The sequence below is a fragment of the Bison bison genome, unplaced genomic scaffold (assembly GCF_000754665.1).
Source record: "Bison bison bison isolate TAMUID 2011002044 unplaced genomic scaffold, Bison_UMD1.0 scf7180017863936, whole genome shotgun sequence".
In the NCBI taxonomy this organism is placed as follows: Eukaryota; Metazoa; Chordata; class Mammalia; order Artiodactyla; family Bovidae; genus Bison; species Bison bison.
Window position 1 is genome coordinate 555089 of NW_011494508.1, and position 25002 is coordinate 580090.

The window sequence follows — 25002 nt, forward strand, 5'->3', positions numbered from 1 at the left end:
TCCTCTCCCTCCCACTCCCTCCCGCCCCTCTCTACCTGCGGGGGACCCAGGCAGGAGGAGGCGGCGCGCGGACGGGGCCTGGCGACAACTGTCAGTTAGAAGCCCTACTGGGCGGGGGGAAGAGGAGGGGCCGGGAGAAAAGGGGGAGGGCACTTAGCGTCTCCCCTCTCCCCCGCCCCGCCTCGGCTCTCCAGGTTGGGGCGAGCTGTGGAAAGTAGCAAAGAAAGAGGCACCGTCGCCGTCGACGGTGAGCATGCGTAGTATAACACTACCACCCCCACTTCACGTACCGCTACGTGAAAGCCGGGACTTCGTCTCTGCTTCAGGCCCTGAGGCCTGGTAGGCTGCGCGGAGCAATGATGTCATCAGCTTGTAGCCAACTGGAAGGGGCGGAGTGAAGAGAGACGCAAAGCGGCAGCTGGGCTTTGCTCGCCACCTCCTGAGTGGGAGGCTGAAAGGGTTTTAGAAGTGGGCTGTGCTAAGAAGATATTTGTTCCGCTAGACCCCTCTTAGCGATAAAAGCTAAAATTAATCCTGCAGGCGCTTGCTAGACAACTTTCGTTGATGGAAAGTGAAAGTAGACATAAGTGTAAGTAGACATAGAATGTAAATCCTATCCTATTGTAAAAAATTTCCCTTTGCACACTCAACACCCTCCATCCCCGTGACTGCTGGTTTTTCAACGTAGAATTGGAATTTGTAAAGTTTAGAAAGGTTCAAGGACTCGACCAATTGGAACATATGTTCACATGCAAAAGAAAAAGAGATGATGTGTAGAACTCGAATTTCTAAAACTCCTGTCCCCGTCTTAACATCAGTTCCTATTTTGGAAGTTAATCCCATGTTTTCCGTTAAAGTGAAAAGACATCCCCACCTTCTCAATTTTTGACATCTGCTAAGAAGAGTAATGGAAGGGAATGGAACCTCATTTTAAAGTTCTTGGGACTTAAGTCTTCAAATATTTCAAATCTAAACTTCGGCATTAAACAGTCGTTAGCATGACCTTTCAATCTCACCACATTTTAAAATTACTGTTTAGGGAATGTGTAAGAAGTGAGCTTATCATTCCATTAGTTGACATATTGCTTAAAAATGAGTAGAAAGTAACTAACGGTTCCTTAATGCAGATATTACTATTTTCTCACGTTCTTTTTCAAAGATGCACATATTCCTTTTTCTGCTTACACAGGACGCTCTTGCTTGAAACATCAAATTACTTGAATACAAAATCAAAATTTCAGAAAGTACGCATTTTAAAACTAAAGATGTGTAACAAAGTGATTGGGATATATTGACTCTTAAGACTGTTTTACTTCCAATCAATGTGGACTTTTAAAGCACTGATAAAATTCGAAACTAAAAAGCTTTTTCTTTTTGTTTTTTGCGGGGGCGGGGGAGCGGGGGCGGGGGGGGGGACCGTCTAGTATGTTAGATAGTCTTAGGTAAGAGTTAAATGGGGACACTTTTAAGGTTTTAGGGTATTGACAACCCCCCACACACAAACACACACCCATCATCTAGTTTATCTAGATCTCCTCTTACCTCATCAGACATTTGTCATTTATTAGTTATTTACAGCATTCTCTCTCCTTAGAGCCCATGAGTGAAAGTTGCTTAGCCGTGTGGACTCTTTGGGACCCCATGGACTATACAGTCCATGGAATTCTCCAGGCCAGAATACTGGAGTGGGTAGCCTTTCCCTTCTTCCCAACCAAGGAATCGAACTCAGGTCTACAGATGTACCTTAAATCAGGAACAAAGGCAGACCAGTCTTACTTCAGGGACTGGCAACCAAAAGTGTCTAACTGGACATCTTTCATTTCCTTTGAGAAAGCCCAAGAATCTGGACCCATCCCATCAGATATCAACTCCTTTTCTTTAGCCACCAACCATATTTCATGACTCTCAGATAGTATTAGCTTACATTTATTGAACCCTGTGCCACTGATCACTTTATATTCATAACCTTCTTTAATTCTCACAATTAGCTAGGCCTTATGTGAAGAGTTGGACACGACTGAGCTACTTCACTTTCACTTTTTACTTTCATGCACTGGAGAAGGAAATGGCAACCCACTCCAGTATTCTTGCCTGGAGAATCCCAGGGATGGGGGAGCCTAGTGGGCTGCCTTCTATGGGATCTTACAGAGTCAGACACAACTGAAGCGACTTAGCAGCAGCAGCATGCTTATTTCACTGATGGAAAACTGTTCAGGTTAAAAAAGCAGCTTGCCAAAATTCAAATCTAGGTTTGTCTTCAAAATTGTCCAGGTGCCTAATTCCAAGTCATATGGTCAGTTCAGTTCAGTCTCAGTCGTGCCCGATTCTTTGCGACCCCATGAATCACAGCACGCCAGGCCTCCCTGTCCATCACCAACTCCCGGAGTTCACTCAGACTCACGTCCATCGAGTTTTCCAATTTTTCATGCACAAGAATATATGGAATTGGTAGAAATGTTTACCAAAAGCTTCTTATATAAGGAATATTAATAAAGACACCTGGATGAGTAGCAGGAAACTTAGCTACGTGTCACTGAGAGGCCAATTAACTTTGATCGTAACTATTATGAAAGTAGAATCAGGTCCTTGAACTTTTAAAAAATATAGATAAATGAGAAGAAAAACTGCCTTTCAATCCCACCATCCATAGAAAACCTCTATTAATACTTTGTGGTGGGTTTTTTCTATTTATTCATCTATACTTTTAAATTTAATCTTATTAAAATTATGACCATACCCCAACCAATGTCCTTTTCTTTTTTTCGCTTCATTAACAATAAATAACTACAGGGAATGTATAGGAATTGCATATTTAAAATCTCAATTTCGTATTTCTGTCCGCAGTGGCCTAGACGGCCTGGTCAACTGGTAGGAGGGGAAACAGGGAGATTTTAATATAAAAGGAATTCCAGACCATAAAAAAGAACACAGAAGAGGTACAAACACCAACAGCAGTAACAGCTACCATTTATTAAGCACTTGCTAGGTCTTAAATACTCATTAAATGCTTTACATACACAGTACTCATAACAGCCCCAGGAAATCCATTACAGATGTATTTGTTCTTAAATTTTGGATCAATAATTTGCTGAGTAGAAAGCTTCTTTTTCTACCCTACAAAAAGCCTGAGATTAAAGACCAACATTGTAATTAATATAAGTAACCCCAAATTTATAGAACTGCTTTCTTAGAATCCACACTTACTGCTAAATGACTGGTCATCTCAAAGCTGTTTTCTTTTTCATGTTTAAAGACTAATTTTGCTTCCCTTTCACGATCACAATTGAATTCTCTTTAATGCTACTAAACAACTAAGAGTTTCTTCAAAACACATCTATTTAAGCCCCATTTTGAATCAGGGCTTCTCTTGTTGAACTGCTTTGCAGGGAAAAATGGCATACATACACAATGCAATATTCTGCTCAAACACGTAACAGTGATTGACTCCCACAAATAATCATTTACTCTTTGTCAAATACTGTATTACAGTATGTTATATGCTACCAATGTTAGATGTACCAGGATACCCTTTACAATAACTGTGGTCCTTAAGAGTCCTGGATAAGTTAAAAAAGACAGACTGATCTGGCTAAGATTTTAAAGTTCTCTTAACTATCAGCTGGACACCTTGGGAACTAGAATATGGATATGTCTCAGCCTCAGGAGGACATTATTAAAAAGTTCTTATGTATTATGGAGAAAACTCCCCACATCCACTGCAGTATCTCAAAACTCTTTTCCAATACCAGCATCCTCCCATTACTATGAAAACTAGGAGTATCATAAAGGAGAAATAAGCCTGCCACTATATTCTTCACTCACAATTCCAAAGAGTTTGTCCTGGAAGTTCTTCTATCCCATCTTTGTGCACTCTTTAACATCTTGTGTTAGGCAGCAGGACACCCTGACACCAAGCACACTGCTTGCCCAGCATCAGGAATTTAGACAAATAGCAACAATATACATACTTCACATCAAATAGAAGAAAGGTGACAAACATGTTAAGACAACAGAAGCACAGGTTATCACCAAGGTCTGTGTTTGATAAAACATGCAAGGTAAACAGAGGCTATAACACTGACTAATCATGGAGAAACACTGGGAAGGAATATAAACTGCTTAGCAGGGAGAGAACAGCTCTCTCAATCATAATGGAATCCACTCACAACACTTATTTGGAGTTACTTTTATGGGGGATGATATTCAAGTAATATTAAAGTGCTTCAAGCAAAATTTAGCAATTCCTGTAAGGCTTCCTGCTGCTCATCATCAAGATGGGAAATGCATTCCAACCATAATTCTTCAGAAGTCTGTACCTGACGTACAACATTAGCTAGGCGTTTGGCACAAGGATCTTCATAGTTAATAGTCTCATTAATTTTTCCTTCTGCAATTATACTAATTATTTTTGGGAGATTGGAATTATTTGGACCAAGTACAACTGGGTGGTTACTTTCAATTAAGTCACAGAGAAAACTCAAAGTCTGAATAGCTTCCTCTTTATCCTCATGCAGTGGAAGCCATGACAACCAGTGTGGAAGAACTTCATCTACGTTTACACAGTTAGGCTTAAACCTCAAAATCTTCCCTACTGCTGAGATACAGTTCTCTGTAGCAATGACATTTTTTTTGGTTTTGGAATTTGCACACTTAATAACTTTCACCAGCAGCGGAACAGCTTCTGAACATAAAGAACGATAATCATCTCCACCAAACTGTGCCATAACACCCAGGCCATAAGCAGCAGCTTGCCTGACTTCAGGGTTGTTGTCTCGCATATTTAGTAGCATTGGCCACCGAAAATATTCAACATATTTAAATGAGGTTGGACTGCAGTGCTCTATGATATCATCAAATATGCACAATCCCCACTGTCTGTCTGGCCATGGCCTATTAGAACAAATTAGATTTACAATTAATGGAAGTAGCTGTTCAAACCACGGTAAAATCTTTTCCTTGTAAGTACTAAATAATGAGTGCAAAATATCTGATACTTTGGTCAGAATATAAACATCACATTCATCCTCATCTTGCAGAGACATTTCAACCTGTTGATCATAGTTTTCTTCCTGTCTTTTAACCTGTCTTAGTTCTTGGTTTTTAAAGTGCCCTTCAAGTTTTGCTTTCAGTATTTCTCCCAGTTCTTCCAAGTGTTCATCATTAAGGCACCCATCTCCCATTACTTCAATGGATTTTGCAAAAGAATTCATTATTTCTGAGAGTACATCTGTATCGGGTTCAGTCCCAATAGCCTTGATTAAGGGATCACATATGAATTGCCACATCTGTGCAAGATACTCTGGCCCCCGAATTCTTGCACATTCCAGGAGAAAAGGCAAGGACTCTGCAGCTGCCACTCGAACATTGTCATGGAAATAAAATTTCAGTAAAGGAACCATCAGTTTTACAACTTGTTCTGTATAGTCCATAAATCCTTCTCTTAACTCCTTAGCATAATAAACCAACATCTGGCAAGCAGTTGCTTTTGCTTCAAGTCCTGAAGTTTTAATTCCAAAACTTTGCTGGTCTCCAAGATTTACAAATTGCCATCCATCATCATCACTCATATTCTCCACATCTTGTGTGTCTAAGAGAGCAACGTCAGGTTTAGCTGAAGCAGTCTTAATAAGAGGCTCAATAACCAGTGGAAGGTACTGTTGAAAATCACTTCCAAGAATTTTACACATTCTAGCCCATGCTGAAACCATGTAAGAGGTCTGAGGGTCATCATCTTCCATATTATTTAAGTCTGATTGTGTCTTCAACAATAACTGCATCACATTTGATGCATCTTGCATAAATTTTTCCTTACCAACAGCAAGACCAACATGGCTAATGCATTCAATAGTCTTTCCTTTCAGAAGTTTGAGTTCCTTTTGAACAGCAAGCTCAACAGTATGCTTTAGTGAGGGCATAAATATATCATAGTATGGTACAAATTTTTCTTCTATTGTATCTGCAACTGAGGCAATGGTTGTCACAAGCTGTTCTAAGGCCAACTTAGTTCCATTGCGAATCAACTCTTGAAGTTTAATCACCAAGATGGAATGTAGATTTCTTAACATACTATCCAAATATAGAACCAGCAATGATTTGGGGCAGTCTTCAATAAAAATAATAAGCGCAGAAGCTGCATGTGACTGTACACGCTGATTACCTTGATTTTCCATAGTACGCAAGAGAGCTGCAATCACAGTTTCATGGAATTTCTTTTGGAAGTTAGGTGCAAAATCTGTAGCCATCTGTCCAAGTGTAGTACAGGCTGCAGCCCTCACCCTTGGATGAGGATCCTGAAGAAAAAGCAAAACAGAGTTAACTGTTTCATCTAAAATTGATTCCATTTGCTGATGGCATCCTTCTCCAATAGCAGATAAGGCCATTAATCCAGCATGTCGGTATTTCCAGTCAGGGCTCTGCAGCATCTGCATGATATGCTCCTTAGTCATTGGTAAAACAAGTTTTCCACCAAGCCCACAAGCCAGTCTGTCTAATGCACTCTCAGCAGCAACTGCATTGCTGTCAAAATCATCTTCTTCCATTTCATCAGCATTTACCCAGTCCTCGTCATCTTGTAGATCAACCATCATTGCTAATATATGAGGAACTGCCTGTGCAATAATATTTGTATGTTTTTTCAACATTGGGGTGGCAGTTTCAGACAAGGTCACTATTACTTCAAGTGCCAGCTGGCGTTGCAGATTACTAAGTCTAGAGTCTCCACATAACTTTAGACTCAGTTGCAGAGTATCTTCTAAATAAGGACCCAAATATTTAGGTACAGTATCTGCAATCTCGACAAGGGATTCTAGCACTGAATCATCATCCTGGTAGCATGAATCATTCACAGCCTGTAAGATTCCAGGAAGCAAGTCTGCAAAGTCTTTGAAAAGACCAATATTATTCTCATTAGCAAGTACAAATGCAGCTGCAGCTCTAGCAGATAATGTCCTGATTGCTGGATGTTCTTGATCTTGAATACACTGGTCCAACAACCGTTTGATGATATCCAAATCGTGCCGCTCCTGGTTCCCAAAAATCCCCGGAAAGTGCCAGAAAACGTGAAGTGCAACTTCCCATAGAACCACATTTTTAGAGTAGATTGAATCAACAAGGAACTTCAGACCTTCAGGCCAGTGGTTAGTGCCATCCTCATCTATCAAATTCCTGGCCAGGACTGCAAAAATGTCACAAAGTTTTTTCCTCATACTAGCATGTGTTTCTAACTTAACAGCCAGTATCAGTTCAATCTTGACGTCCCTCTGAACATCAGAAGGCAAATTTGGATAGACTTCCTCAAACCCAGAGGACAAAAGCCGTCGTAGCAGGGCGGCAGCCATTTGTCTCACCTCATAACCTGCTCTTCTATTTCTGACGGCATCTAAGAGGAATGTAGTCTTACACAGACCTGGGATATTTTCATAGATTTCCTCTGCCTGCCGCCGCACCATACAGCTTGGATTGATCAGGTTCTTCAGAAGCTGGTAAAACTCTTGCTTTCCCGACACGGTCGCCGGTACTCCAGCAGACCCGGACGCCGCCATCGCGTTCTGTCAAAGCAACCGCGACGGGGAAGAAAGGCGGGGGGTCTGCGTCCCGGAGCAGTGACATCAGCGAGGCGCCGGCGCGGAGGGGCGGGGCGGGGCCGCTTCTTCCTCCCCTGCCATGGCTCCTCTTGGTCCGGGCTTTGGGAGGCGGGAAGTCTGGTGGCGCGGGACTCGTGGGGTCGTGGTGGGAGCGAGGATCGCTCTCCGTCTGATTTCCAATAAAATGAAAATTCACCTGCAGAGGGGAAAAAATAAAAGTGTGATAATGACTATTAGAATGGGATTATGGGTTTTTTCGTCTTTTATTTCTAAACTATATCTATGGTTGTTAAACTGATAATTTTAAAACAGAGCATACGCCTTGAAAATCTGCTAAGTGAAAGAAGACAATCACGAAAGGCTATATGTTATATAATTCCCTTTATATGAAAGGTCTTAAATGGAAAATCCATACAGAAAGTAGATTAGTGTTTGGCAATGGCTGAGGGGAAGGGAGAATAGAGAATAACTGCTGTCAGGGAAGTTCTTTCTGGGTGATGAAAATGTAAAATTGATAAGTGAAGATAGGTGCACAACTCTGTGATTATACTCAAACCACTGAATTGTACAATTTAGATTGGTGAATTGTATTGCATGTGGATAATACGTCAATAAAGCTTTTTATCAAATAAGTACGATAAAAGATAAAGACAACGATTACCACCCCACTATTACATCTAATGCAGTAGAGCAGAGGTGCTCAGATTCTGGTGTGTGTCGGAATCACTTGCTTTGTGGATTATAATAAAGAATGAGAAATGTATTTGAGTGATGTATGATGAAAAGTAACGTGGGTTAGTAACATTAGAATCCTGGTCTTGTCTCAAAATTGATTTGAATCCCTGGTCTTGTCACTCAAGATTTTCTTTGCAAACTTAAAACTGTTTTTACAGTTTTGCTTTTCGTAGAGAGCAGCTGAGGTTATTCTAAGAAATAAGTGCCCCTGAGGCTAAATATTGTTTCTTTAATTCAGGAAGGGTTGCTTCCCTGGAATTACCAGGCTCATTAATTACACAGGCTCAGGGGTAAATAATCCACCTGCCAGTGCAGGAGGCACAGTTTTGATCCCTGGTCCTAGAAGATGCCACATGCTGTGGAGCAACTAAGCCCTTGTGCCACAACTATTGGGCTGTGCTCTAGAGCTGGGTAAATAGGAACTGCAACCACCCAGCCCACAAATCACAACTACTGAAGCCTGTGTGTCCTAGAGCCTAGTGCTCTGCAACAAGATAAGCCAGTTCAATGAGAAGCCTGCCCACCGCAACAAAGAGTAGACCCTGCTTGCTGCAATGAGAGAAAAGCCTGAACAGCAAGGAAGACCCAGCACAGCCAAAAATAAATAGTAAAATACATTAAAAAAATTATATATAAAAAAACAATCATCATTACTTTAACAATGATTAGATCTTACTTTTGTATGGGCCTTACCACTCTATCATTTTAACCATTACACAGGTTTGCAAGATTGGTAGAATAGGTATAATACTAATTTTAGATGAGAAATGGAAACTCAGGAAGGTTAAGGGATTTGCCTAAGATGACACACCCTGAGTCTCAAATCCACCTCTTCTGAAAGCAACACCGATGCTCTTTCACTTCCCCATAATTACTCTTGATTTTGCAATACAATCAGAGGTTTTCACTTATTGCAGGGTATATTTTAAACTTCTCTAAGTTGGCTGAATTTTAATTTTGTTCCTGTTAGTTCATCAGTAAAGAATCTGCCTGCCAATGCAGGAGATGCAGGTTTGACCCCTGGGTCAGGAAGATCCCTTTGAAAAGGAAATGGCAACTCACTCCAGTATTCTTGCCTGGGAAATCCCATGGACAAAGGAGCCTGGTGGGCTACAGCGAGCAGAGTCACAAAGAGTCAGACACGACTTAGTGACTAAACAACAACAAATGCTCGTTTAAGAAGAAACCTTATTCTCCAAACAGTGCTTTTTATTCTGTGGACTGAAAGTCAACTGCATCAGAATCACTTGAGAAACTTATTTTAAAATGTAGATATTAGGGCCCAATCTCTGAACTACTGAATCAGAATTTCTGGGTGATACAACCCAAGAATGTTCAATTTTAACAAGGACACTGGGTTTTCACGTGAATACAAAAATTTGAGAACCACTACTGAGATCAGTGTTGGTTCTGATTCCAAGATCTTGACTACAGTTCTGCATCTTGCTCCAGAGTCAATGGCTTTCCCACCATTCTTTGAAAAAGTCTAATTATAGGGCCTTTGCATTCACTCTTTCAGAAAATCTTAATAACTATTACATGTTGGGGGGGGGAAAGCTTGTCTTAAAACCATATCTGTTAGCATATTAAAGACACAAAAACTAGGATGAGATACCACCACAGGCCCAATACAATGTTTTAAATTTAAGTCTAAGAATATCAAGTGATACTGAGAATATGGAATAATAAAAAACTCAATGACACTTTTGGTGGTAGTTTAAGTGAGTTGGTAGAACCACTCTGTAAAAAATGTTTGAAAAATGCTGGGTTAAGATTACACAGTTATTCATTTATTTTCTCAGCACACGTTCATTGAGGGTATACTCAAGTATGATGCTATGTGCTGGGGATAAAGATTAAATACATGAGGATGCCCATGAGAGACAGTAAATACCATATAGTGTAGTGATCACTGTGGTGATGCAACCATGTGAGGTTGTGGAGGCAGCTAAGGGAAATCAGGCAAGGCTTCCCAAAGGTGGTGATACCAGGGCTGACTTTTGAAGGATGAATCTTTATTCACTATTTGAATAAAGAGAAGAAGTTTCTAAGTAAAGGGAACAGCTGTGTTCAAATGTGGAAAGGTCTTAGAGCCTAGTGTGGTGAGTTCTGCCAGTATTTCTTGCTGGAGCATTGGATATGTGACTTGAGGGGGCTTGGGGATGACATAGGAGGCAGGAAGGAGGAAGACAAAAGTTCTATAGCCAGATCATGAAGGGTCTTATATTCCATGTTAAGAAATTTGGCTTTTTTCCCCCAAAGGTAAAGAGGAGCAGTTTAAAGATTTTAATCAAGGGCTGTGAAATGATCCACATTTAGAAATATTACTTTGTAGCAATGCAAAAACTGAAGTGTGAAGATTGGAGGCATTTAGGGCTTTCCAGGTGGCAGGGTGGCAAAGAATCCACCTGCCAATGCAGGAGACATAAGGGACATGAGTTTGATCCCTGGATCGGTAAGATCCCCTGGAGTAGAAAATGGCAACCTGCTCCAGTATTCATGCCTGGAAATTTTCATGGACAGAGGTTCCTGGCAGTCTACAGTCCCTAGGGTCACAAAGAGCTGGACAGGACTGAGCACACACACAACCTTAGTTCAGTTAAACTGAAAGTCTAAATCATTGCAGTGGTGGAAGGAAAGAAAAGAGGGCAAGGACTAGATAGATCAAAAGAAGTCATATCAATAACACCTTACATGGAAAGAAAAAGCCTAGGAAATCTTCTCAAGTTTTGACCTGGGCATCTGGTTGGAGATGCTGTAATTTACCTATTTCTTTACCCACACATGAGGAAAGAACAGTATTAATGCAGACCAAAAGACTGCTAACTCTTTCTAGAAGAATTCCCTAACAAATGAAAGTGTTAATTCCTCAGTGATGTCCAACTCTTTGTGACCCCATGGACTGTAGCCCAATGGACTGACATGGGGTTACAACTCTTTGTAACCCCATGGACTGACAGCTCCTCTGTCCATGGAATTTCCCAAGCAAGAATACAGGAGTAGGTTGTCATTCCCTTCTCCAGGGGACCTTCCCAACCCAGGTGTCGAACCCGGGTCTTTGGATTTCACGCAAATTCTTTGCTGTCTGAGCCACCAGGGAAGTCTTGGCTATGCACCAGGTGGTACTCAGTGACATTTTATGAACAAAGATGGAGTTACTCCCAGTCTTATCCAAACTCTCCAGTATCCAGTGAAAGCAAAGTGAAAGTCGTGTCCGACTCTTTGCAACCCCATGAACTATAGTCTATGGAATTTTCTAGGCCAGAATACTGGATAGGGTAGCCTTTCCATTCTCCAGGGGATCTTCCCAACCCAGGGATCGAGCCCAGGTCTCCCGCATTGCAGACAGATTATTTACCAGTTAAGCAACAAGGGAAGCCCAAGAATACTGGAGTGGGTCTTCCTTAAGAAGATGAGTCCCCAAATCCATATTTTGTTCTCTGGTTTCTCCCACACTCCATAGTGATGGTCATTGTTACAAAAGTAAGAGCTAAACGGAATCCATTTTAGGAAAAATATTTATGTTCTTAGGTTAGAAGAACATACACAGATTTAAAATCTTAAAATACTTCCTCTCTAGATTGCATAATTCAATTCTATTTACCTTTTGCGCTGTTATTTCCTACCCACCCCCACCCCCTAAGGAGCACACATAATATTCAAGATTTCAAGAATGGACTTGAAGATTTGATTAAACAACTTTATTAAACTTTGTAATTAAAATTGGATTTTAAATTTGTTTGCACTGTTGAGAGGGCATTTAAAAATATTTCCGTAAGGTGTAAGGTGGCTCAGAAGTGGACAATTCAAGTATTTATTAGCACCTTGCTAAGTGAAGAAAAGTGAAAAGTAAATTGCAAATTTCTTCCAAGATCTGAGAGATTTAGAATCAAGTGGGAGGAGATAGAATTAAATTGGACATTCTTGACATTTTTGCAAGAATAATCCATAATAAATAAAAATATAGAAAACAAAAAATACTTGAAGGCTCCCACCAACCTAAATTAAAACAGTCAGAATATCAGAAAGAATAATGCTTCTGATGAATTAAAAAGACTCTAAATATAATCAGCAAAAGTTCCAAGTGTCTAATACTAACAAAAGTCACAATTCATTGATCATCCTTGGATGGTAGGTCAGCAACTGAAAATTAAAAATAATCAATATTTTTCCTGCCTTTCCCATATAAACTGCATTTCAGGATAACCTAACAGCTATTCACATTCTTCTTTATAGAATTCCATATAAAAAGTGCACAAAAATGCTAAAATCAGAAAATTACTGTGTTGTAACCCAAATGAAATAATGAATGTAGGCAGCAATAACCAGTGGATGGTAAAACCATTAAATGAAACATGGGTTGGGATTTGATAACAGAAGGATTAGGCTGAAACTACCTGAAGTTCCTGATTAATCTTAGTATTATTAAAAGTGGGATAAACCAGAAGTGTCATTTATGTGTTATCTTTTGGTTTCACATTCAAATTTTCTCTAATTTGTTCTCTGATGCTGAGGTTGGGCTCTGGAAGCAAAATTTCACCTTTCTTAGCTTGGTCCCTGAGAGTTTCCACCAATAGGAGCCGCTAGAGACTGGAGGCTAGAAAAGAGAGAAAAGAGATTGCTCCTTTTTGTTTTTCCTTTTCTTGTCTGGATTGCCCCAGCAGTGGCCCATCCTCCTGGTGACAGTACTTTCCTCTTAATCCAATCGCTTCCTGTCTCTGTAGAGATACCCACAGTAGCCTGGGGGCACTCATTCCTCTGAGGTTTCACCTGGAGCTCTGAGCTCAAAGATGCCAGTTCCATTTTGTTCCTTCAGCTTTAGGGATGGTAGCAGGTCCTTCAGTTACCATTTTTTATTACATCAGTGCTGTTTATTCACTCCTTCAGGTCTCTCACACCTATGTAACCAATCTCTTAAATCTTCTCTTCAAGTATTTAGTGTGGTTTCCATTATTCCACCTGGACCTTGGCTCATTCATATATCAGGCATTCAAGTGATGCAATAGGGAGCACAACTATAAAGTATTTTTATTTAAAATCAGGTTTATTAAGGTATAATTTACATGCAATTGTTGTTGTTGTTTAGTTGCTAAGTCATGTGCAACTCTCTGCGACCCCATGGACTGCAGCACACCAGGCTTCCCCGTCCTTCACCAACTCCTAGACTTTGCTCAGACTTATGTCCATTGGGTCAATGATGCCATCTCTGTCACCCCTTTTTCCTCATGCTCTCAATCTTTCCCAGTGTCAGAGTCTTTTCCAATGAGTTGGTTCTTTGCATCAGGTGGCAAAAATATTGGAACTTCGGCATCAGTCCTTCCAATGAATATTCATTGGATTAATTTCCTTTAGGATTGACTAGTTTAATCTTGCTGTCCAACGGACTCTCAAGAGTCTTCTCCAGGACAACAGTTTGAAAGCATCAATTCTTCGGCGCTCAGCCTTCTTTATGGTCCAACTCTCACATCTGTCCATGACTACTGGAAAAACCATAGTTTTGACTATATGAACCTTTGCTGGTAAAGAAATATCTCTGCTTTTTAATATGCTGTCTAGGTTGGTCATAGCTTTTCTTCCAAGGAGCAAGTGTCTTTTAATTTCATGGCTGCAGTCACCATCTGCAGTGATTTTGGAGCCCAGGAAAATAAAATCTGTCACTGTTTCCATTGTTTCCCCATCTATTTGCCATGAAGTGATGGGACTGCATGCCATGATCTTAGTTTCTTGAATGTTGAGTTTTAAGCCAGTTTTTTCACTCTCCTCTTTCACTTTCATCAAGAGGCTCTTTAGTTCCTTTTCACTCTCTCCCATAAAGGTGGTGTCATCTGTATATCTGAGGTTATTGATATTTCTCCTGGCAATCTTGATTCCAGGTTGTGATTCATCCAGTCTGGCATTTCACATGATGTACTCTGCATATAAGTTAAATAAGCAGGGTGACAATATACAGCCTTGACATACTCCTTTCCCGATTTGGAACCAGTCTTTTGTTCCATGTCCGGTTCTAACTGTTGCTTCTTGACCTGCATACGGGTTTCTCAGGAGGCAGGTAAGATGGTCTGGTATTCCCATCTCTTCAAGAATTTTCCACAGTTTGTTGTGATCCACATAGTCAAAGGCTTTGGCATAGTTAATAAAGCAGAAGTAGATGTTCTTCTGGAATTCTCTCGCTTTTTCTATGATCCAATGGATGTGGGCAATTTGATCTCTGGTTCCTCTGCCTTTTTGAAATCCAGCTTGAACATCTGAAAGTTCTCAGTTCAAGTACTATCGAAGTCTCGCTTGGAGAATATTGAGCATTACTTTGCTAGTGTGTGAGGATGAGTGTAATTGTGCTATAGTTAAACGTTCTTTGGCATTGCCTTTCTTTGGGATTGGAATGAAAACTGACCTTTTCCAGTCCTGTGGCCACTGCTGAGTTTCCCAAATTTGCTGGCATATTGAGTGCAGTGCTTTCACAGTGTCATCTTTTAGGATTTGAAATAGCTCAGCTGGAATTCCATCACCTCCACTAGCTTTGTTTGTAGTGATGCTTCCTAAGGCCCACTTGACTTTGCATTCCAGGATGTCTGGTTCTAGGTTAGTGCTCACACCATCTTGGTTATCTGGGTCATGAAAATCTTTTTTTTGTATAGTTCTTTGTATTCTTGCCACCTCTTCTTAGTATCTTCTGCTTCTGTTAGGTCCATACCATTTCTGTCCTTTATGTGCCCATCTTTGCATGAAATGTTCCCTTGGTATCTAATTTTCTTGAAGAGATCTCTAGTCTTTCCTAGATTCTATTCTATTGCTTTCCTCTATTTCTTTGCATTGATCACTGAGGAAGGCTTTCTTATCTCTCCATGCTATCCTGTGAAACTCTGCATTCAGATGGATATACGTTTCCTTTTCTCCTTTGCCTTTAGCTTCTCTTCTTTTCTCAGCTATTCATAAGGCCTCCTCAGGCAGCTGTTTTGCTTTTTTGCATTTCTTTTTTTGGGGGATGGTTTTAGCTGACTGTGGCTCAGATCATGAACTCCTTATTGCAAAATTTAGACTTAAATTGAAGAAAGTAGGGAAATCCACTAGACTGTTCAGATATGACCTAAATCAAATCCCTTACAATTATATAGTGGAAGTGACAGATAGATTTAAGGTATTAGATCTGATAGATAGAGTACCTGAAGAACTATGGACAGAGGTTCGTTTTCCACAATAGATGTATGCTATTAAAGTATTAAAAAATTGAAAATAACCCAACAACGGAAATAATAGTTGTTGCATAAGCCATGATATTGTAAGATGTGTTGAAATGGTTTTGTGGGAAAAGAAGATATATAATATGTGCACACCACATATACTTTGTATAAAAATATGGCTCTGTGGGCCTGGAGTGAGGCAGGGGGAGAGACTTCCTCCAAAGAGGGCATCTTACTGGGCCCCAAGTTGTGTGCCAGGCCTGGGGTCTTCCCCTTAGGTCATGCTCCAGGACAAGCAGATAGGTCTCTTTCTCACTGGGGCAGTGGTGTACTTCTGTCCATCTTTTTGTGATATGCCCTGGGGACTCATGAGTGCAAGCTCTTCTGACCATTAACCAAACAATCTAGAAGTGTCCCCTGGGTGCGCGTGCGTGCTCAGTCGCTTAGTTGTGTCTGCCTCTTTGTGACCCCATGAACTGTGGCCCGCCAGGCTCCTCGTGGGATTCTCCTGACAAGAATACTGGAGTGGGTTTCCATTTCCTCCTCGAGGGGATATTCCTGTCCCAGGGATCTAATCTACGTATCCTGCATTGGCAGGTGGATTCTTTACCACTGAGCTACCTGGGAGGCCCATAGATATACCTTAGAGTACTGTAAAATCTGGGATCTTGTGCTCTGGAGCATGACAGAGAAAAGCAGGAATACAGTATCAGCAGGAAGATAGTATCTGTCCTCTGGGGTCTCTGGAGAGGATAACAGTCAGCCTTTAGATGTGTGTTTAATTGCAGGCTTTCCCCTTAGGCTGTGGCTATGAAAACAAGGCATCTGAAGTCTGTATCTTGGCGCAGGGTGACACAGGAGGGGTTAGACGGCAACAGCACATATCCTGGACCGGAGTGAGGGAACTGCTCCCAGACTTTACTTCCATTAAGGACATCCAGACTCACGCACCACAACTTCCTACCAGAATCTATGGGGAGATGTGACATGAAAGAAAGCACCTTAAGCTTAAAGGCACATAGCAATAATCTCAGTTCTCAGAAAAGTGGTGAAACATCATGGTGAGAGGAATGTTATGCGTAAACGCATGTGGCAAGTTTTGCATGAGATCCCATAGCAGGTGAACCTCTGGATAACCCAATCATTAAACAGTAAACTCTACTATGAATGATTCTAACACCTTAGATGGAGAAGGCCAGAGAAGGCAATGGCACCCCACTCCAGTACTCTTGCCTGGAAAATCCCATGGACCGAGGAGCCTGGTAGGCTGCAGTCCATGGGGTCGCAAAGAGTTGGGCACAACTGAGTGACTTCACTTTCACTTTTCACTTTCATGCACTGGAGAAGGAAATGGCAACCCACTCCAGTGTTCTTGCCTGGAGAATCCCAAGGACGGGGGAGCCTGGTGGGCTGCAGTCCATGGGGTCGCACAGAGTCGGACACAACTGAAGTGACTTAGCAGCAGCAGCAGCAGCAGATGGAGAAGGCAATGGCAACCCACTCCAGTACTCTTGCCTGGAAAATCCCATGGATGGAGGAGCCTGGTAGGCTGCAGTCCATGGGGTCGCAAAGAGTTGGACACAACTGAGCGACTTCACTTTCACTTTTCACTTTCATGCATTGGAGAAGGAAATGGCAACCCACTCCAGTGTTTTTGCCTGGAGAATCCCAGGGACGGGGGAGCCTGGTGGGCTGCCATCTATGGGGTCGCACAGAGTCGGACATGACTGAAGAGACTTAGCAGCAGCAGCAGCACCTTAGATGAGACTTCTTAGAGTGCTGATGAGACTTCTTAGAGTGCTGATTAAGCTATCACAAGTTATGGACAGCAGAAACCTACCACGAGATTAGCCAACACAACAAACTGAAATATTAAGATAAAGTTTTTTCTTTTTTCTTTTTTTTTTTTTAAAGTTTATTCTCCTGGAGACTTCTCAAGCATAAGTTTCTTTCTTTGAAAATGAAGCACCCAAGGCAACAGATTTCCTCAGGGAATTTAAATCTTATTTTAAGAAAAGAATCATCTAGATAGAATTGCATGTGGAGTTTTCTCCCTACCATCATAACTATGGCAACAATATTAGAAAGAGCTACTCTGTGCTTTGACTAGGTGAACCTTCCTAAGAGTCCTTTTCAAATTCCCAGGCTATAGTTTTGGGATTCATTTAATGGAAAATTTTTACAGAAATAGTAGTCAACTGCCTGACTGTAGATTTCCTATTATTCCTCCATCCTGGTTATTGTTTTAATAACAATAAAGTGACAGGCTGATAAGAAAATATAGGTCTAGGTTCTTTGGGTTCTTTTCTGTTTTCCTGTAAAGTTTCTAAGATTTCTAATTTATTTAATTTATTTTAAAGATGTTGACTTACATAGCAATTTAGTACAACATTCTATGTTTGTGGCATTTACTTGGTCTTTTACCTAGGCATTTTTTGATTGCCAGGAGAAATATCAATAACCTCAGATATGCAGATGACACCACCCTTATGGCAGAAAGTGAAGAGGAACTAAAAAGCCTCTTGAGGAAAGTGAAAGAGGAGAGTGAAAAAGTTGGCTTAAAGCTCAACATTCAGAAAACGAAGACCATGGCATCCGGTCCCATTACTTCATGGGAAATAGATGGGGAAACAGTGGAAACAGTGTCAGACTTTATTTTGGGGGGTTCCAAAATCACTGCAGATGGTGACTGCAGCCATGAAATTAAAAGATGCTTACTCCTTGGAAGGAAAATTATGTCCAACCTAGATAGCATATTGAAAAGCAGAGACATTACTTTGCCAACAAAGGTCCGTTTAGTCAAGACCATGGTTTTTCCTGTGGTCATGTGTGGATGTGAGAGTTGGACTGTGAAGAAGGCTGAGCACCAAAGAATTGATGCTTTTGAACTGTGGTGTTGGAGAAGACTCTTGAGAGTCCCTTGGAGACTCTCCAAGGAGATCCAACCAGTCCATTCTGAAGGAGATCAGCCCTGGGATTTCTTTGGAAGGAATGATGCTAAAGCTGAAACTCCAGCACTTTGGCCACCTCATGCGAAGAGTTGACTCATTGGAAAAGACTCTGCTGCTGGGAGGGATTGGGGGCAGGAGGAGAAGGGGAGGACAGAGGATGAGATGGTTGGATGGCATCACTGACTCAATGGACGTGAGTCTGGGTGAACTCCGGGAGTTGATGATGGACAGAGAGGCCTGGCGTGCTGCGATTTATGGGATTGCAAAGAGTCGGACACGACTGAGCGACTGAACTGAACTGAGGCATTTTTTTAAAATGAAGAAAATGATATATTAACAAAATTGATGAAAATGTTATATGAAGAGACAGAATAATGACTGGACCAGTGAATGTTCTTTCAGTTTTTCAGTTCAGTTGCTCAGTCGTGTCCGACTCTTTGCAACCCCCATGGACTGCAGCATGCCAGGCTTCCCTGTCCATCACCAACTGAGTGTTCTTAGAGGACGATAGAGAAAAACCTTTTAGATTAGTGTCATTATAAATCATTCACTGACAATGAGCACAGACCTTTTCCTAGTATCAGAGAACTTAGGTAACTTGTCTGATGTCATACAGCTAGGAAGTGCAGAACAAGACTGGAACTTAGACTTTTTAGCTCTCACACCATCCCTGGTGTGGGAATGTACAAGTAGAGGGATAGATTTCAAGGAAAAGAATGATGCTCCTATTGCAAAGAAGGAGAGCCTGAAAGAGAATGCACCTGAGGTAAGCTTGCAGTTGTGATGGTAGGTAGGCAGTGGTTGAAGGACTTTTTTTTTTCCTAAAGATGAATGAATGATGAATAAAGATGAATAAAGATCATCATGGTCTCTATTTTTTGGTGAGACCATTGGTCTTAAGTACAGCAGTGAGGGTTTGAGGAAAAAGTCAAAGGTTTTGGAGAAGCCATGGGAGTGAGGAGTGAGGTATCCCTCGTTGAACAAAAATAATTTTAGGAATTGAAATGGGGAAAAAAAAGAATTGCAAACTTTTCTTCAGTTGACATCAGAAACCAGGAACCCACAGTGGCAACAATCCATTAATTATACTCTAAAGTAAAAAAGGCAGAGTTCAATGTCATTGGTTCAATTCTACTTTGTAAAACACCTGCATGTGTGTATAAAACATGTGTAGGAAAATGTTTAGTATATATACCAATTTGTTACAGTGGTTACTTTTTACTCATACATTTCAGTGTGGTTTGAATTTTTATAGCAATATATTTCTGTATTACTTGTATAAAAAATGGGGAAGGTGATGGCCTGGTAAAGGCTTTAGGCTCCTGAGCATGTCTGCTTCTCCACAGAGATCACCTAGAGCCAATTGTATAGTGATTGAAGCTTCAGAGCCAGGAAAAGTCCTACCTGAAACCTCGTTGCACAGTTCACAGCTGCTGCATAAACCACAATGCTTAAACCAGAGCCAGTACTCTAGGATTAGTGGTATCCAGTCCCACTACTGCTGTGGTAGAAGACTCCAGCTTCCCAAACAGCTTGCATCTGTCCATTAAAAGCATTCAGACTCAGGGAAGATCTGGAAAGGTTCATAAAATTATATTTTCCAGCTGCTGAAATCTATGCCTATAGGGAATCTCCCTCCAGCTTGTGGGAGAGGTTTCCACATTCTGTTTTGGCACTTGTGATGAGTGACAACTGCAGAAATTCCATGGCTGGTCCAGATTGTAAGCACTTTTCTATTTATATTTGTATGTCAAGATCCATCTAGAGCAACACAAGTTAATTTTTGAAATATGTCTAGTCAATGCAGTCTTCCTGTGAAGATTAATTCTATAAAATAAGACAAATGAGAGATAGCAGTGACAAATAGAAGAACATTCAATTAAGCAAGTTTCTTTTTGTGATAAAGAAAACAGAAATTGAGGATTGAAGGCCAAAAATCAAAACAAAACTGTTCATCCCGATAACACAGAGCTAATACTGGAAAAGACTTGGAAGGTAGATAAGAGCTAGATTCAAATTTGTGCTTCACCGCTTTGAGACTCTGGGGAGAATTACTGAACTTCAAGCTATCTGCTCATCTTCAATGGGGAATAATAAGACGTAGTTCACTGGGTAATTCTAACATCCAAATGAGACAAAATATAAATGTAGAAATTTGTTTTGCAATATTAATTCATGTGGGTTTTTTCCCCCCATTTTTTTGCCTTCTTCATTTTCCAAGAAGGTCATTTGGTCATCCCTTCCTTGGGATTTATTATAAGGAAGAAAGCTGTTGTTTGAAAACAAAGTTGCTTTTCTTGTGTTTTGTGAAAGCTTAAACTCATCAAGGAGATTGTTTTAGGTATGAGTGGTATGGGAGGGGGGTGGGTATTCTTATAGGGAATGAAATAGGAGCAGAATGAAATAGAAGAGGAAGTGGACATTTCTGCTCAAGGAAAGGATGGAGGATATTCCATTAGGATGGGGGAACTACTGTTCTTCTGGAGGTTGGATTGCCACAGGTGTGTAGTGAACAGGTGAGACTACATGCTAGTACCTGATTCCCAGATCTGTAAATATACTGTGCCCAAAAGGGGTATGCTTCCATACTTGCAAACTTCCAAAGGACTGTTTGAGCTCAAGTAATGAACCTCATTCCAGTACTCTTGCCTGGAAAATCCCATGGACGGAGGAGCCTGGTAGGCTGCAGTCCATGGGGTTGTTAAGAGTCAGACATGACTGAGCGACTTCACCTTCACTTTTCACTTTCATGCATTGGAGAAGGGAATGGCAACCCACTCCAGTGTTCTTGCCTGGAGAATCCCAGGGATGGGGGAGCCTGGTGGGCTGCCATCTATGGGGTCGCACAGAGTCGGACACAACTGAAGTGACTTAGCAGCAGCAGCAGCAGCAGCAGCAATTAACATCTCAGTTGGTGGCGCAAAGTGTGGACCAAAGCCTAGAGTGGTTTCTCCATTTACTTTGTTCTTCATAAGACCCATTGAACCTTCTGTATAACTCAGTTGAATGGGAGTGGGTCTTTGCCTGTATTTCCTTGAGATGACAGCTTGAGACAAAAGCTGGGGCATAGGTAATCTGAGACGTAATCCCATGGAGCAGGAGTTCAGCACAGAGAGTGAAGGGAAATCAATATCAGGTTGTATTATTGAGTTGGTTACTGGCATGGGTTCAAATCAGAATTGTTCGCCCAGTGAGGACTAGGAGAAAGAGGAAGAGGCATTTATTCTTCTACTCCTGCCTGTAATCAGTTGGGACATAAAACTCTCTTGTTTTCATGTATATAAAAGAGCTGAACAGGCACCTATGGGCACTTACAACAAGGAATCAGAGAAGCCCTGGGGCAGGAAGTGAGGAAAAGTAGGCACAGCTTGAGGGGAGGTGCTTTCATGCTAAGAGTGAGGAAGCCTGCAGGAACCTGTTTATCACAGCCATTGGAGCTGAAGGTTTCAGAATGTGAAGTGGGGCTCCAGATGTCTGATATAGAGAGAGGCTCAATAGTGACTGAGCAATATGGGCATAGAGATTTTTAAAATTTATTTTCCTCTTGATTAAAAAGTAATGTGTATTTTTGGAGTAGACTCTAACTTAATTAGATTAAACACAATTATCATCTTTCTGATATATCCTTAGTCGGGGTCTAAAATTTAAACCTGCCATAGTAGCACAATGCCTAACAAAACAGGCATGAGTCTTTTGGTCTCTGTGGGAGAAGGAGAGGGTGGGATGATTTGGGAGAATTGCACTGAAACATGTATAATATCATATATGAAACGAGTCGCCAGTCCAGGTTCGATGCATGATACTGGATGCTTGGGGCTGGCGCACTGGGACGACCCAGAAGGAGGGTATGGGGAGGGAGGAGGGTTCAGGATGGGGAACACATGTGTACCTGTGGTGGATTCGTTTTGATATATGGCCAAACCAATACAATATTGTAAAGTTAAAAAAAAAATACACTCAATGACACAAACAAAAAAAGATTAATTACCATCGTCTAATCACACATGAATATACATAGGCACACACATACAACATATATATACACAGCTTTTTCTAAAATAAGAGGAAAAGATATTAATAAGTGCTGTGATTCCATTATGAGGTTGCACCTGTGTGACATTAGCATCTGGCTCTGAACCTCCAAGAAACTGACCAATGGCCTCCCCTCTGACTGGCATCAGAGTCCTCACAATGCTCTCTAATGGTACCTAGAGTAACTTCAATAGCCCTGTGAGCAACAAGTTAATTCTGAGCAGAATCACCCAGCAGAGCTGTATCAGAGCATCAACTGCTCAGTCTGCCTCACTTCATGGGTCTCATGAAGGCACACAGGGTGAGCCCTTATTCTCCAAGGCCACCCCTTCAGAAACACCCTGTGAAATCCATCCTTTCTTCTTGGCAAGTGTAACTAAATTTCAATTATTTATAGGACCTGGATATAAAACCCAACATTTTTTCACTGTTCAGACTACAATCCTGCTCATTCTTATAAAGCATATAAATATTCATAAAGATTAAGGAAAAACCATTATATGATTCCTAAAGACCTACCTGCAAAAACACAACTAAAATTACAATCCACAATTACAAGAATAATAAAGAAGAGATACTTCTGAAGGAAACATAATTACATTTTCTTAGTCCCCTATTCTGGCTTCTTGTATAAAAATACAGTATTTTTACATGAGTAGTTCTGTTCGTAATTCTAGGTACTGTATTTTGTGTATTTACAAATATTAATCTGAGAAGGCATCCAAAGCTTCATCAGAGTGCTAAAGAGTTATTTGGCATGTTAAGAACAGCTGTAAATACGTGTAAAAAATGAAATTAGAATACTTCTAAACACCATTCACAAAGATAAACTCAAAATGGATTAAAGACCTAAATGTAAGACCAGAAACTATAAAACTCTTAGAAGAAAACATGAGCAGCACACCCTTCAGCATAAATCATAGCAAGATCTTCTATGACCCATCGCCTACAGTAATGGAAATAAAAGCAAAAGTAAACAAATGGGAAGTAATTAAACATAAATGCTTTTGCACAGCAAAGCAAACCACAAACAGGATGAAAAGACAACACTCAGAATAGGAGAAAATAATTGCAAATGAAACAACTGACAAAGGATTAATCTCCAAAATATACAAGCAGCTTATACAGTTAACATCAGAAAAACAAACCACCTAATCAAAAACTGAGCAGAAGACCTAAACAGACATTTCCTCAAAGAAGACATACAGATGACCAATAGGTACATGAAAAGATGCTCAACATCACTAATTATTAGAGAAATGCAAATCAAAAGTACAATGAGGTCTCACCTCACTCTAGTCAGAAAGGCCATCATCAAAAAATCTACAAACAATAAATGCTGGAGAGAATGTGGAGAAAAGGGAGCCCTCTTGTACTGTTGGTGGGAATGTAAATGTTCGCCACTGTGGAGAACAATACAGAGATTCCTAAAAAAAAAACCAAACAAACCAGGAATAAAACTACCATATGACCCAGCAATCCCACCTGAGAAAACCACAATTCTAAAAGACACATGTATCGCAGTGGTCATTGCAGCACTATTTACAATAGCTAGCACATGGAAGCAATGTAGATGTCCACCAACAGATGAATGGCTAAAGAAGTTGTGGTGCATACGTTCAATTGAATGTTACTCAGCCATACAAAGGAATGAATTTAAGTCAGTTTTAATGAAGTGGATGAACTTAGAGCCTGTTGTACAGAATGAAGCAGGTCAGAAAGAGAAAAACAAATATCATTAACAAATATTAATGCACATACATGGAATCTAGAAAAATGGTCTGATGAACCTATCTGCAGGGCACCAATAGAGGCACAGACATAGAGAAGAGACTTGTGGACATAGAGGTGGAAGGAGAGTGTAAGACGAATTGAGAGAGTAGCATTGAAACATATACATTACCATATGTAAAATAGATAGCCAGTGGGAATTTGCTGTATGAGGCAGGGAGTTCAAACTAGTGCTCTGTGACAATCTAGAGTGAAATGGGGTTGGAGGTGGGAAGGCGGTTCAATAAGGAGGGGACATAAGTATACCTATGCTGATTCATGTTGATGTATTGCAGAATCCGACCCTACATTGTAAAACAACTCCCTGGTGGCTCCGATGGTAAAGAATCTGCCAGTAATGCAGGAGACCCGGGTTCGATCCCTGGCTTGGGAAGTTCCCCTGGAGAAGGAAAAGGTAATCCACTCCAGTATTCTTGCCTGGAGAGTTCCATGGACAGAGGAACCGAGAAGGCTACCGTCCATGGGGTCACAAAGAGTCAGACACGACTGAGAGACTTTCACACTTCACACACACACAAATAAATAAATTTAAAAAATAAATTGACAAACACACACACACAAAGAACAGCTGTAAAAAGTTGTATGTGCTTCTGTGAGGAAGGCTTGCAAGACTCAATAAAGCTATGAGCCATGCCGTCCATGGTAACTCAAGACAGTCAGGTCATAGTAAAGAGTTCTGACAAAACATAGTCTACTGGTGAAGGAAATGGCAACCTACTACAGTATTCTTGC

General features: G+C 40.9%; 1 protein-coding gene across 3 annotated transcripts; it reads right to left on the reverse strand.

The window, feature by feature from the left end:
• Positions 1-2937: 2937 nt before the first annotated feature.
• Positions 2938-7573, reverse strand: RANBP6 (RAN binding protein 6). 3 transcript variants are annotated; one of them, XM_010833828.1, is made up of 2 exons: positions 7347-7573; positions 2938-6290 (listed from the first exon to the last, which is right to left on the reverse strand). In XM_010833828.1, the coding sequence occupies exons 1-2, from the start codon at positions 7539-7541 to the stop codon at positions 4224-4226; spliced, it is 2262 nt and encodes a 753-aa protein (XP_010832130.1). In that variant the 5' UTR covers positions 7542-7573; the 3' UTR covers positions 2938-4223. The 3 variants fall into 3 exon arrangements, with proteins under 3 accessions (XP_010832130.1, XP_010832129.1, XP_010832131.1); XM_010833829.1 differs by having other exon boundaries at positions 6129-6290; positions 7406-7573; XM_010833827.1 differs by having other exon boundaries at positions 2938-7573.
• Between the last annotated feature and the right edge of the window lie 17429 nt (positions 7574-25002).